The following is a 15244-nucleotide window of genomic DNA, read 5'->3' as shown; positions in this document are numbered from 1 at the left end:
TATAAATTGAGGACTTAAGCCTCCACCAAATTGTGTCCCCCTGAGATTTCTTTTATCCATTCTTTCCCATACAGCAGTTTATCACATACCCATTTAATCATACATACTTGATCTGGCAGTCAATACCGCTGTTCAGTCTGTATTTCTGTATCACACAACCAAATTTAAACTACTTAGGTTTATTTTTGACATCCACACGTAAATATTTTTAAATGCAGTGAATCAAACATTTATAAATCTCAATATGTTTTGAATTCATACAGTTAAGTTGAAAATATTAAAATATTAAGAAAGCATAAAAGACAGGATGTGTAACAAATAAAAAACATCATTTGTGTTTTCTTCTGAATCAGAGGAAAGAACTCATTTGATATGACTTATGAATATCCCTACTCAATATAAAACTCATTCTTTCCACTGACTTGGAAAAAAATTTGTATGCAGTTTTGTGTCTGTACAAAATAGCTTGATAATACATTTAGTTTAAATATCTCTGTCTCATAGAAGCTCCTGCCAGTGAGTCAGACAGTCAGAATTGGAAAGCGGCAGATAAAGTAAAACTAAATGGAAACCAGGCCCCTAGGGCCCCCTACAAGCCAATAGTGTACTGGAGCAACACAGTGTCTGGTATTAGCACACTTGAACTGCACTTTGGTGGCTGTTTTTTATGCTTCATCTCTCACCCCATACTGATTATACAGAAGATCCAGGTCACAGCTATTGTCACATTATTTGGTTGTTCTGGGCACTTGTCAGATGATTTTGGTGTAGAACATAATCTCTGTTCTGAATACTGTGCCATGCATTGTCTGGTCCAGTGCACTAAAACTATTTTTGCAAGGCACTAAATATCATTACATTCATTTGCAGGATTTTGCTTCATTTCTTGGTTATTGTAGTTGTAGTTGAGTACATGTTGTTATTATTTTTCTAATGAGTTTTGCAATAACTGCATCTGTGTTGCTTTGACTTTAGTCTCTAATAAATATTATCCTATGAAGTTTCATAAATTTGCATCATATACTTATTATTTATTTCCCCCCCCCTTTTTTTTTTGTTGTTGCAAAAAATAGGTGATATAGTATTTGTATTTTCATCAATCCATCCATCATACCTTAATTTCTGCTCCTAACTTTAAAGCCTTTTGTGATTAAGAAATGAAGCTTGGTATTTTTAATACATTGAAAGTGCAATATACCACACTGCTGCTTCTGTGTTCAAGTGTGATATACCACACTGCTGCTTCTGTGTTCAAGTGTGATATACCACACTGCTGCTTCTGTTTTCAAGTGTGATGTACCAGACAGCTGTTCCTGTGTTATAGCGTTATATACCACAGTGCTGCTTCTGTGTTGAAGTGTGATATACCACACTGTTGCTTCTGTGTTAGGTGTGATGTTCCACACTGCTGCTTCTGTGTTCAGGTGTGATGTACCACACTGCTGCTTCTGTATTCAAGTGTGATATACCACAGTGCTGCTTCTGTGTTCAAGTGTGATATACAACACTGCTGCTTCTGTTTTCAAGTGTGATGTACCAGACTGCTGTTTCTGTGTTCTAGCATTATATACCACAGTGCTGCTTCTGTGTTCAAGTGTGATGTACCACACTGCTGCTTCTGTGTTCAAGTGTGATATACTACATTGCTGCTTCTCTGTTCAAGTGTGATAAACTACCATGCTGCTTCTGTGTTCAAGTGTGACATACTACGATGCTGCTTCTCTATTCAAGTGTGATATACTACATTGCTGTTTCTGTATTAAGGTGTGATATACTGCATTGCTGCTTCTGTATTCAAGTGTGATATACTGCATTGCTGCTTCTCCATTCAAGTGTGGTATACTGCATTGCTGCTTCTCTATTCAAGTGTGATACACTGCTGCTTCTGTATTCAAGTGTGATATACTGCATTGCTGCTTCTCTATTCAAGTGTGATATACTGCTTTGCTGTTTCTGTATTAAAGTGTGATATACTGCATTGCTGCTTCTCTATTCAGGTGTGATATACTGCATTGCTGCTTCTCTATTCAAGTGTGATATACTGGTTTGCTGTGTCTGTATTCAAGTGTGATATACTGCATTGCTTCTCTATTCAAGTGTGATATACTGCATTGCTGCTTCTCTATTCAGGTGTGATATACTGCTTTGCTGCTTCTCTATTCAAGTGTGATATACTGCATTGCTGCTTCTCTATTCAAGTGTGATATACTGCATTGCTGCTTCTCCATTCAAGTGTGATATACTACATTGCTGTTTCTGTATTAAAGTGTGATATACTGCATTGCTGCTTCTCTATTCAAGTGTGATATACTGCATTGCTGCTTCTCTATTCAAGTGTGATAAACTGCATTGCTGCTTCTGTGTTCAAGTGTGATGTACCACACTGCTGCTTCTGTGTTCAAGCGTGATATACCACACAGTTGCTTCTGTGTTCAAGCGTGATGTACCACACTGCTTCTTCTGTGTTCAGGCATGATATACCACACTGCTGCTTCTGTGTTCAAGTGTGATATACTACATTGCTGCATCTGTGTTCAAGAGCAATACTAGTACTCAGTATTGTCAGTTTATTTTTCACACTTTCCCTTCCTCTCTATAACATCGTTGTTTCTTAAATCAATCTGCAAGGCTTCCTCTCTTCCCTCTTTTATGTCCCTCTACAAATTTTGAAGAGGAATATAGAGATATAGTGTTACTGTCATTCATTTGCCTATCTTGACAACCATCCATTTGTTACACTTTGGTTAAGATTTGCATAAAGTAAGTTTCTCAAGCACATTTGGCTGTGGATAATATGATTTTGTGCATGGATGTCACTTGGTAACTGAAACATCTTCCACAAAAAGCAGGTCAGTGTAATCTTCATCTCACACTTCATTGTCTTTGTTTACATAAGTTCTGTATTTAAGTCCATTTCCTGTGCACTATTGGCGGCAGTGTCATGCAACTTTGTTTGTAAATACTCCTGTAAAATTTGGTGAATGTTACTTCTGTTTTAAGTTTGATTGACTTTGGATAAATTTTGAGTTTGAATCAATTTTCCAGACACATATGAGTGCTGTTTTATTTTTGCATTTGTCTTGGTCAGTACATCACTTTGCTGTCAGAAGTTGGTTACTTTGACCAATATTTTGTGCTTTATTGACTTTGGTAAAGGTTTGTGTTTAAGACAGTTTCCCTTGATATATTAATTAATGGTCTTTTCCATATACTTGACTGTTAAGATCATCAACACTGGTATATTTAACCCATAACTTGACTAGTGTTGAAGAGATTTACTGAGATATATGTGATGCTTGTACCATGTGCTGTACATCTTAGTTAGGTCCCCAGCTCAGAGGTAAATTTAAATTTGTGACCTATTTCTTTATCTGGGCTTAAACATTAAAACTACTTTTGAATTTGAATAAACTTTACACAGATGTTAGTGTTAAGACTGGTGTCAGGATAATGTGACTGGTGGGACATGCTGCATGTCAGCAGCATGATGCCCCAGTCCTAGACATCATTATAAACTGCTACACTGCAGACATTGTAGCAATATAACTGAAAAATAATTAAAGCTACACTAAAGATCCAAATCACACACACACACAGACACACATTAATAAAGGATATGGTGCATACTACATGACAGTCAGTTCTCTCATGCAGAATTTAAAGTCATGCCAAGGGAATATACATTATTGTGTCCCATTTTCTGCATGGTATTTTACCAGGTTTGTAACTTTTGAACTACTGGAAATGTACATGTAACTATGCAAATTTACAGACATTAACATCATGCCAGTAATGAAAATAACCCCTAGCTCAAAGTTCGTGGCCATACCTAACTAAAAGTAAAATGTTGTGACCTATTTCTGTATCTGGGATCTAACTTTTGAATTGCAGATACTTGAATAACACTTTAAAGACATGCATTTTGAATAAATGGTTATATCTCATATCATAGCCAATCCCCAGCACTGTGATCAAGATCATAACAAGATCCAACACCAACCTCTTCCTGCCCTAACTTTGTCACAACATGCTTAATTATCATAGAATTTTGCTCATGTTTTAAATGTATTAAATGTGCTTTTCCAGTTGATCATTCAGTTATCTTAATGGGGATACTTAACCAATATTTTCAATTTTATATGTATTTGACTCTGCAGTGCTGTTTGTCTTTAATGTACATTATCAGCATAATTTTAACATTCAGTACAGTTTGACTTTAGTGTACATTATCTGCATACTTTTAACATTCAGTACAGTTTGACTTTAGTGTACATTATCTGCATACTTTTAACATTCAGTACAGTTTGACTTTAGTGTACATTATCTGCATACTTTTAACAGTTTGACTTGAATTCCAAAGCTTATCTTTTCTTAAAGACCATATCTTGGTAAATTTATGTTGTTTAATTTTTGAAAATTTCTGGCTCTTAAAAATGAAAGGTGATTTTTAAAGTTTTGCAGTTTTCTAACCCTTTTTTTTTTAATGAGGTTAAAAATTTTATATGTCTGAAAAGGTTGCAAAAATTAACAAAAATAAATCACATGAATATTTCCCCATATTCTTTTATCTAGCACCTGTCTTTACATTCTATGTGTATATCAAACATTTCATTTTGTTTGCAAGCTTCAGTCATGTTAATAAGTCTCATTGAATCACATTCGCACATTGAAGGAAAATAATCCAAATATATCCATACTTTTCCACTTGCTTTTATTTATGGATAAATCTGAAAACTTGAGTAATATTTAAAAGACCTATGTTCAGATTTTGAATGCTTCTTATTGGTTGAATGCACCCTTCCAAGTTACACTGTCTGACGTTACCCAGTCATCTTCTGACTTTTTATAGGTGTAATGCATCCATCCTTGTTACACTGTCTGACGTTACCCAGTCATCTTCTGACTTTTTATAGGTGTAATGCATCCATCCTTGTTACACTGACACTAACCAGTTATTTAATGGCTTTTCATTGGTAGAATGTATCAAAACAAATTGCACTGTTTGGTGTTAATCAATAATTGTCTTTTAAAGGTGTAATACATATATCTGAGTTATACTATCTGACATAAATCAACCATTTTCTTGCTTTAAGTAGGTGTAGTGCATCCATCTGAGTCACACTTTCTGACATTAATCAGTCTGATGGCATTAATCAATCTGATGGCATGACGAGAGAATGTGCCTTGCCATACTTTCTGGTTCTTCCAGTAATAAACATGTAAGGGCACTTGTTGGATTGAGTAAATGGTATTATTGACGTGTGAAATGATACTGACTAACATGAAACTGAAGCCAATATCTATATTTTACATCTCAATATAACAATGTACTGAGCAAAATAAAAGCCCATAATTGTTTTATTAGCTCCAATAATCATAGACCAAAAGAGTTTTGGGATGGCCTATTGTCTGTTGTCAAATATCCTTATATCCATTAGTACAAGTTTGTTACTCCCAGTAAACTGTTTGGAGGAGACCAGTGAAACCTTATACACAATTTTGTTGTTGTTCCAGAATGAATGAATGCTCAGACATATAATATGGATGCCACAGCAGCCATCTTGAAAAGTTTGTTAGCACTAATCCTGAATGGCTGCCACGTTGGGAGTCTTGTATATTGCTATTTCTCCCTAATGGAAGGCATATTAAACTTGGGTTTTCACCAGAATTCTTATGATGTCTGGTTGGTCCTGAATGAAAATGGTGCTGGTCTGACCTCAAATATGGCTGCCATAATGAACATTTTGGAAATCTTGTCACAAAATCTCCTGAATGGATGGTCATATCCACTTGGTGTTTTCAGCAAGGTCTTCTAACAGTGTCTTGTTTCCTGCAAATGAAACTGGTGCCGCTTTTTATCCAGTATGGCTGCCACAGTGGCTAATTTGAAAATCTTAGTCACTGAAGAATATTTGAGATGGTTTCAACACTCCATAGTTTAAAAGAAGAATTGGTTTTATCTTAAATTCCTGGAAATTATATTTTGGACAGTAAAATGTTATTAATTTTGAGAGACTCTTGTTACTTTTATATGATGATCTGCTAAATCCATACATGAGCATGATATGCTTGTGTCATGCAGCAGAAATTACATTGAAGAAACAAATATTTATCTATTGTATAATTATTCAGTTCATGTGGCCTGTTCATGCAGTCAGAATTCAAAATACATGTAATTTGTATGAAAGTTTGCTAGCTTCGACACAACTGCTCCAGTAGTTTGCAGAATTCAGGGATAATCTCATAGTAAACAACAATTGTACAATTTTTAACATTAGTGGTAGTTCCATGATATGGAAATAATTTTTAGTTTTGTTTTCTTCTTTGGGGAAAGCAACTAAGGTCACTTGCTTTGGTCAAGTCACAAATTACAGAAATTAGTAAGGAACCAAAGATATGGGGGTCATATTTTTCTTGTCAGTTCATTAACCTCTGAGAGAAAGTTTATTGTTGAGACACTACAGTCAGAAAAAAAACTTCTTATTGACAATATGAAAAAAGACATTTTATTATTTTTTAATTGTTCCAGGTATAAATCCCAAGAATAGTGCTAAGAAGGACAGTACTAACAGTAATATGAACTGGACTCCATCCCTTCCCAAGCAGCCCCTTGCTGACCTTAATAGAAGGCCAAACCAAATCACAGCCAACACAGGGACAGCAAGCTATGTCCCATCATTCCTCTCTTCTCAGGTCAAACCCAGCAGTAAGTGGCTTGTTTATATGTATATATTGTTGCTTGCCGTGAATGATTCATTTTTGCAAATGCTTTGAAATTTTCATTTTACAAGAAATATTCTGGAGAAAAAGAAAAACTGTACATCTTATTTCAAAATTTTGATTTGACCATAATAACTTACCTAAAGAGTTTTTAAAAAATTTAAATCTTGAATTAAGCAATCTCTTTGAACAGAATTTAAATCTTGCATCAGTTTCACCAACATGTTGTCTAGTTCAGACTTAAACTTTGAGGCCTTTTGATAAAATTGAGGCCAGATATTTTTAGAAACATTTGTAAAGATGATGTGGGTATGACAGTGATGACAAATGTTTCCAATTTGTAATTTCATGTGTAAAACTTTTGTAACGGCAAATTTTATAACAGAATTTCAAAGGTATCAGTTACAAATTATGTGGTGCTCAATCAAACAATCCTAAAAATTAAAAAGCTGGGATATACGAATATGTAGAAGATGTGGGTGATTATTGCCAAGCAAATTCATATCGCAATAAAATTAACTGTTGCTTTATAAATTGATAAGTACTGACTGCTAACATGCTAAGCATTTTGCCAACTCATTTGATACGAACTGTAAGTGTGAATTTACAGTAAGCCTGTAAATTTTATTATAATAAATAACATGTTCTAACAGCTGTTTATCTACTTAGTTTGGTTAAAAATTGGAAGGATTTTGTGTTTGGACATTGTTTGAGGCACGAGTTTATGGATTACTGACCACCTTTTACACATCGATGGTGCTGATGCATGTGTCTGATGACTACTAACAATTTATCATTTTCAACAGTTTCCTTGTGTTTAAAGCCAAATGAATCCAAACAGCACTCTTTGTCTGCTTATTGAGTACAAGATTTGGCTGAAGGCTTATTCAACAGTAACTGACTAGAAGCAATTACTAAGGCGGCGCTCACCAGTTATTATGTACTTTTGAGAGAGTGACATATGTGAGGTGAAGTTGTTTGCATCTAAAACATACACAATGGAGAGAATGTTGGCATACCTGTATGCTACATTAATGTAATGTGGATGATATTTCTTTGGATAGTATACTTTTAGAAATTGTATATGATCTAAGCACACTGCTAACTAAAATGTCTGCTCCCTTGTGCTAAAAAATCAGCCTGAATTAGTCTAAAGTACACTATCCATAGCAGCTATTAAAACGGGGAAAATAAATTTTGCCAGACTAGACAATACCAGCTTCTGAAAGTGCAATGAATGAATTACCAACTATATAAATGTAAAAAAGGTTATTGGCTCTGTTTTATACAATTTACCTTTGAAGTTCAGGAAGTGAAAATGACCAAGTGGAGCTAGCACCTTTTTGAAAGGTGCACATCTGGAGTAAGGACAAGCTATATACACTATAACCCATATTATACCCATCAATCATACACAAAAAAAAGGGAATTAAAGGTTCTTTGAATTATACCTAAAATATACAAGTTTTTTTTTTTTAAATAGCCAGTATAACCAGTGAGGAAAGCCAGGGAAATTATTTTTCTTTAAAATTCTAACCCTATGCAAAATGTGAAACTGTAGAGCACCACCTTAGGGATGCTTTACGGATATTATGAACTTCTGAGAGAGTGTAAGGTGAAGTTGTTTGCATTTGCAACATGCAAAATGGAGAGAATGTAGGCATACATCTCTTACTTTTATTGACTGTGGCTTATATTTATTTGGGTATTGTACTTGTGGAAATTATAAGCATAAAGATAACCAAAATGACTGCTCCAATGCTTAGAAAATCAGCTTGAATTAGTCTTAAGTACACTGTTTTTAGTTATGATAATAGGAAAAATGAAATTTCTCAGACTAGACAATACCAGCATCTAAACGTGCAGTGAATGACTTACCAATATGTAAATTGTATTTAAAAAAAAGCTTTTTTTTTCCTTACAACTTACCTCAGAAGTCCAGGAAGTGAAAATTATTTGCAGAGCTAGCAGGGATTTTTTAATAGGTGCACATCTGAAGTATGACCAAGCTGTTTACTTTATAACCCATATTAAACCCATCAATCAAAAACCAAATTAAAGGGAACTCAAAATTCTAAGATGTACAATGTCTTTTTAAATAGCCAATATAACCATTGAGGAAAACCAGGGAAGTTCTTTTTCTTCAAGAATTTAACCCTATACAAAATATGAACCTGTAGAGCACCACTTAAACCATATGTTTGACTGGCTATGGTGTTCCTTCATAGTACTAAGTAATATATTTCAGGATAACACAACAGTTCCATAAGCAGTCTAACATAAAATATCCAATTGAAATTATTTTAACCAATACAAATTACAATAAGGTAGTGCACCAATATGTTCCAATATATTGATATATTGTTACACCAGTAGTAGAAGATATGCCGTTAGCTTGTATCCACTATACTCATTGTATATACATTTCAACATTGCAGACTGTGTTGATGAGGTTTTGAGGAAAAATGCATGTTTTTTGGTCCCAAGGGGTGTCAGTGCATGGGACCCAAAAAACATAATTGTTCAATTGACAATAAGTTATCTACTCATATAAAACTTCCTTGAAGCATTTAATATGCTTTCACAGAACAAAATAGTAGAGTTAGCTTTGTCAAATACCATCACTGCAAACACACTCATACATAATATATATATATATATATATATATATATATATATATATATATATATATATATATATACACATAATGAAAATACATATATTATATGAACAATACACAAAGTTCCTATCTTGAAAATCCACTGGATAGAAGAATACAGTCTTAACTAGATACAGATTTTTCAGTATTAGTTCAGTTAGGAGTTGGAAAGTGATGCAAACTGGTTGATGCTTTTGTGCTGATGCTGGGTGGTGTTATTGTGTCAGTGATTTCATAAACTTCAGAGTTACTAATATTGATATGGTGTTTGCAGTATGTGCAAGGAATTAAATGCTTCTCTTTGCTGCTGTGCTTCACAAAATCAAACTCCATCAACCAGGCATTTTTAAATTTAGTTTTGATGGGCTTCACTTGCTTCACAGATGGCACATCCTTCCATGAATCATAGGTGCATTTTGACATTTTGCTTTCAAAATCAATCTGACTTCACACTATTCTAGCTGCAGAAATGATAATGTTTTGCATTTTATATGTGGACTTGAATCCAGTTTTAAAAAAACATTGCTGTTGATCACGAACCAACCAATTATTTGTAATCAAGCTGGCATAAACATTCTCAATGCAACAAAGTGTAAATACTTTTGTTTCTTCAAAACACGTACCTTTGATCTACCAACCTTCAAATGAATTGGATTGTTCCACTTTGGGTACTTTGCCTATGTAAATTAACCTAATAGGTTCATCAACAGCAGTTCTCAAAGGACTCATAATGCAAAATCCCCCTCTGTTAGTAGTTATTTAAATAATCCATGCAATGGTTGTTATTTATTTGTTACCAGATAATCACTGCTATGGGAATCGACTATATATACTGCATGCAATACAGGTTACAGAGCATATTGTGGTGTCAAGAAAAGTGTCTATCTTTTCTTTAATAACATTATTGAAAATCATGTTTTTTATAAACACTACCAGGTCTGAGGTTTGTGTTTCCATGTGATACATATTCAAGCAGATCACACACAAAGTATGCATGCCATACACACAGTATACTCATTTACATACTACACAAGTATACTTTTTTACATACTTACACAAGTATATTCATTTGACATACTTACACAAGTATACTCATTTTACATATTTATGTCACAAAAGTATATTCAATTTACATACTTACACAAGTATACTTATTTTACATATTTATGTCACATAAGTATGCTAATTTTACATACACAAGTATACTCATTTTACATATTTATGTCACACAAGTATACTCATTTTACACAATGTGCTCATCATATACCTTGATAATCCTGCACAATTCAGAGCAAAACATTCCCAGTTTATGTACACATGTTAAGATATTAGTGTAACTTTTCCCATAGTGGTGGCATCAGCTTCAAGTTTCTGTTAACATTCTTTATTTAAATTTGTGTAGTTTGGATGTAGTGGGACGGGTACAGGAAAAACTCAGCGTTCTGCAGGAACCCTCATTACTTTGAGTTGCCAAGATCCTGCTAGAGCAAATTAATCTGGAACATGGAAAAAGGAACATCTAATTTAATCTAGAGCATGGAAATAACACTGAAATTCATCTAAAACATGGAAATAAAATGTATCTAAAGCATGTCAGTCAATGAGACTAAAATTTATTGAGAGCATGGATGCACCACTGAAGCTCATCTAGGACATGGACACAGCACTAACATTGTGCATATTTCATCATCATCATGGATCAGTTTTGTGTTTGTAATGTAAACATAATGAGACTACACTGATTAGTAGTAATGTATATACAGTTTGAGACTACACTGATCAGTAGTGTCTGATACATACACAATTTTTAAGCTACATGGATTAATAGTGTATGTAATGTATACATAGTTTGAGACTAAACAGAGCAATGACATTATGTAATGTATACATAGTTTGAGACTAACCTGATCAGTAATGTCTTAATATATATATATATATATATATATATATATATATATATATATATATATATATATATATATAGTTTTGATACTGAACTGATCATTAGTGTTTGTAATGTAAAAACAGTTTGGGACTGCATCAGTACCATAAACTTATAGCTTGCTCTGTACATTTGCCAGGCTTGTATGATTTGTTTTAAGTTTTAAGATTGACATTATTAAAATGGATTTGTTGGTTTATCTTCAGCATACCCATCCGTGAGCTGGAAGAGAGCTCAGCCTGCACCTCTGGCCCTCAATAAAAACTCTGCCACCTATAGGCAACAACCCGTTGGAGCTGGTCAACCCGTTGGCAGGACTGACTGGGCTGCAAAGTATGTACTACAACATTGACTGTATTGAGATAGTTAATTGCTCAGACGTGCAATTATGTTGTTACTTTGAAACATTGAAAATCATGTTATTGCTACTTCTCCTGAGCGAATGGTCATATCAGTATGGGATTTTCAATGAAAGACTTCTTATGATGTCTAATTGGTTTTAAAGTAAAATGGTGCTGATCTGAATTCTAGTATGAGTACCACAAGGGCCATCTTGAAAATTGTGTTACGCTACTTATGCTAGATTGCTGGTCATATGAACATTGTATTTTCACCAAAGGACCTTTTATGGTGGCTGGTTAGTTATAATTGGAAATGGTGCTAATCTGATATCTAATATGGCCACCATGTTAGACATTTTGAAAATCTTTTTGTCATTACTTCTTCCAAGCAGAAACCAATCTCAACATTGGCAGGGTTGCATCTAGGATGCATGATCTTGATAATCCCCCCCACCAAATTTAAGATTTCCTTCAAGATTTTTAATCCTATGCAGGCAAAATCATGCAAAAATAAGAATTGTGCGCATTTTTTGTGAAGAATGCAAATGTCTCCCCTGCTCTTATGAATTGTTCTACTATAAAAACCCTCTCAGTGTAGAACAATAAGTGGACAATAAACTCACCTGCATGGCATGAAACACTTATTTAAAACAACAAAATGTTTACAGATAACACTTTTAAATGGCATATGATTGATAAAATTAAGAGACCAGTGTACATGATGTTTCAGAAAGAATATCAGCATGTAAAATTTCACTAACTTAGTTTTAATTCCACTCGGTGAATATGTTGTACTTGTATAGTTGTAAATACATCACATATTTCTGTGTGTCATGTGCTCAATTCTGATTGGTTAATAAGAATGGTCAGAATAGCACGTTTGATACAGAGGCTGGCTTGGCGGGACAACGTGTTAAATGGCAAAATCAGTTTTTTTATTATTTTAGCAGTAACACCTCTAATAACAATCAGGGTGCAGAAGTTTCAGTCAGTTGGCACAATGACAGCAAACAAACACTTCCACAGGCTAATCCGGTATCAGACGATGCTAGTGATGATGTGCTTAAAGATGGCAGTGATGAAAGTAAGGGTCCATCTAATGCCAAGAAAAAAAAGTATTCTTCAATTCAGACTGGAAACAAAATTAACCATGGCTGGAAATGAATGAAAAAAATTTAGATGTTTTGCAGATGGTGTGTAAAAACTGGCCAAAAGAATTCTTTCACACTTGGAAATGGTAATTTCAGGACATCAACCCTTGACAGACAAGTTGAATTACCAGCTCACAAACAGGCAATTCAGGATTTGAAAATCTTAAAACTACATGCATGGCAGCGATTAGCAAGAAATCTGAATCAATTATTCATGCTATGTCAGTTGCCTGTTACTTGGCGAAGGAGAATATTGCTTCTCTAAAATATGGCTCACTGTTGGATTTTGTTGACTTTCTGGGTGTTGTTGTTGGCAACATGAGAGTATGAGGAAATGCAACATATTCATCAGGGGCTTCTGTAGAGGAATTTCAGGTAAGTTCTTTTATTTACATATTTTCTATTGAAATTTAGATGGAAAAATGGTGTATACTAACAAGCAACCAAAACATGATCAGTTAGGTTCCGATTAGTGCATATCTTGAGGAATCACTGTGTTACTGAAAGTAGCACCTAGCATCATGATCGGCCAATGAAATTGCATTCAGTAGCTCATCATCATGACTTCCTGTCAACGTTTAATGGTGGATAACATTTTTCTTTTTAATCAATATAGATTATTGGTACCTGTTTCTTTTGTCATGAAATTTTCTCCTGTCTAGACGGGTCATATTTCAGTATCACTGTAACAAGTTTTTGTGTGTTTGAATTGATGATACAGTCACCATTGTTTGAACAATTTCCTGAGCATGTAAGGAGTTGCTGTTGACATCATGATTCAGTACAGTAGTCAGACAAATCCCACTGCTTGAAACTTATATAATGCTTTAGTAATAAAGTTACTATTATTATTATTTGCTCTGATGGTCATTGCAGCAAATGACATTGACCCTGATCTGCTTATATCACAACTACGCATATGTAGGGACCCATCAGTGATGTATATAATACCAACATTCTTTGTTTTTAAAATCATCTTGTACAGACAGGCAAAATCACTTCCTTCATTACTATGATTGAATGACTTTAATTAACAGAGAGAGACAGTAGTGTCATATTATTTAAGCATTTATACACCTTGATGGGATTTCTTAAAACGACTGAATTATAACAAGGCAACATCCTTAGACACTCCATGGTCTTAGGTCTGGGCTGCTGCACAATTTGCATCTGATATTGGTTATTTTACTTTGGGGTTTTTCTTATATATTTGTTTTACATTTCTCAAATACTTTAATAGTAATAAAATCATAATAATAATGATAATAAAATACTTTTATGCTTTGATTTATCATTGAGCTTTATTTTTTCCAGGATTGCAAAGCAACGGTGATAGAATCTGAGTTAATGCAGAAAGTACGATGTAGTCCATTCACTAGCAGCTTAATTGATGAGAGTACAGACATTTAAAATACCAAGAAGCTGGTCATTTATGTCAGAATCATTGAACCAACCATGTTTGTTTCTAAAACTCATTTTCTTGGTAATGTGTCAGTGGAAGGCCAATCACACGCTGCTGAAGTTCTTTTCAAAGAAGTTGTCCAGTTCTTGGAAAAGAAGGAGATTCCTCTTGAAAAAGTTGTTGATTTTGGCAGTGTTGGGGCATCAGTGATGACAGGCTGCAAAAGTGGTGTAGCAACACGGCTCAAGAAGAAAAGCCCTCACTTGATAAGCATTCATTGTATGGCTCATAGATTGAATTTGTGTATCTCTCATGCATCGAAAAACATTCCGTGCCTCAAGGAAACCTTTGATGGCACAGTTAAAGACCTGTACTATTTTTTTAATAAATCTGCCAACTGAAGTCAGAAAGGTGCATGAAATAAGATGGATGGCATTTAATGATGTACTACGTGCAATTTTTCACAGTTGGGTGGCTCTCGTGAATTATTTCAGAAAGAATAACAAGACAAAAGAGTGTCAAGACTTGTTGAATATACTCATAGACTACAGATTTGTGGCGTGCATGAATATTATGATCGATATCATACCTCCCTTAGCACAGCTAAATATACTTTTACAGAAGTCTGACTTGGATATGGCAGCGTGTCACAGGCACTTGATATTATGAATTCTACCTAAGAATTAAGCAGACGCAGGAAAATCCTATCACCAAACTTGTATGTCTGAAAAATTGAAATCATCTAAGGATGGAGACAAAACTAAAATTACTTACAATGGTGTTGAACTCAAGTTACACAGGAGCACATTGAAAAAGGTTTCAGATGATGCGTCTAACCTTTGCTACAAGTTTGTTAAAAAAAATTTGCAGGTGGAGATGGCTGCAAGATTTCCAAAGAGCAGCACACAGGTGGCAACAGCATTTGAGGTTCTTGGTCTACATAACCTCACATTCCTATCTTGTGAAGAACAAGAAATGTATGGTTATGACCAGATACAAATTCTCTGTGATCATTTTGATCAGGAGAA

At 34.4% G+C, this 15244-nt stretch overlaps 1 protein-coding gene across 1 annotated transcript in view; it reads left to right on the top strand.

Annotated features, from left to right (window-relative positions):
* Nucleotides 1-15244, top strand: part of LOC149806617 (serine/threonine-protein kinase ICK-like) — an 80006-nt gene that overhangs the window by 51377 nt on the left and 13385 nt on the right. Inside the window, exons 11-12 of the mRNA XM_089955652.1 lie at nt 6530-6706; nt 11529-11655. Of these exons, the coding sequence (XP_089811778.1) occupies nt 6530-6706; nt 11529-11655 (304 nt within the window). The remainder of the gene's footprint in view (nt 1-6529; nt 6707-11528; nt 11656-15244) is intronic.

This window comes from Sinohyriopsis cumingii, chromosome 1 (genome assembly GCF_028554795.1).
Source record: "Sinohyriopsis cumingii isolate HCF-2022 chromosome 1, ASM2855479v2, whole genome shotgun sequence".
NCBI lineage: Eukaryota > Metazoa > Mollusca > Bivalvia > Unionida > Unionidae > Sinohyriopsis > Sinohyriopsis cumingii.
Note: the sequence above shows the minus strand (reverse complement) of the source record. Positions and strands in the feature narration are given on the sequence as shown.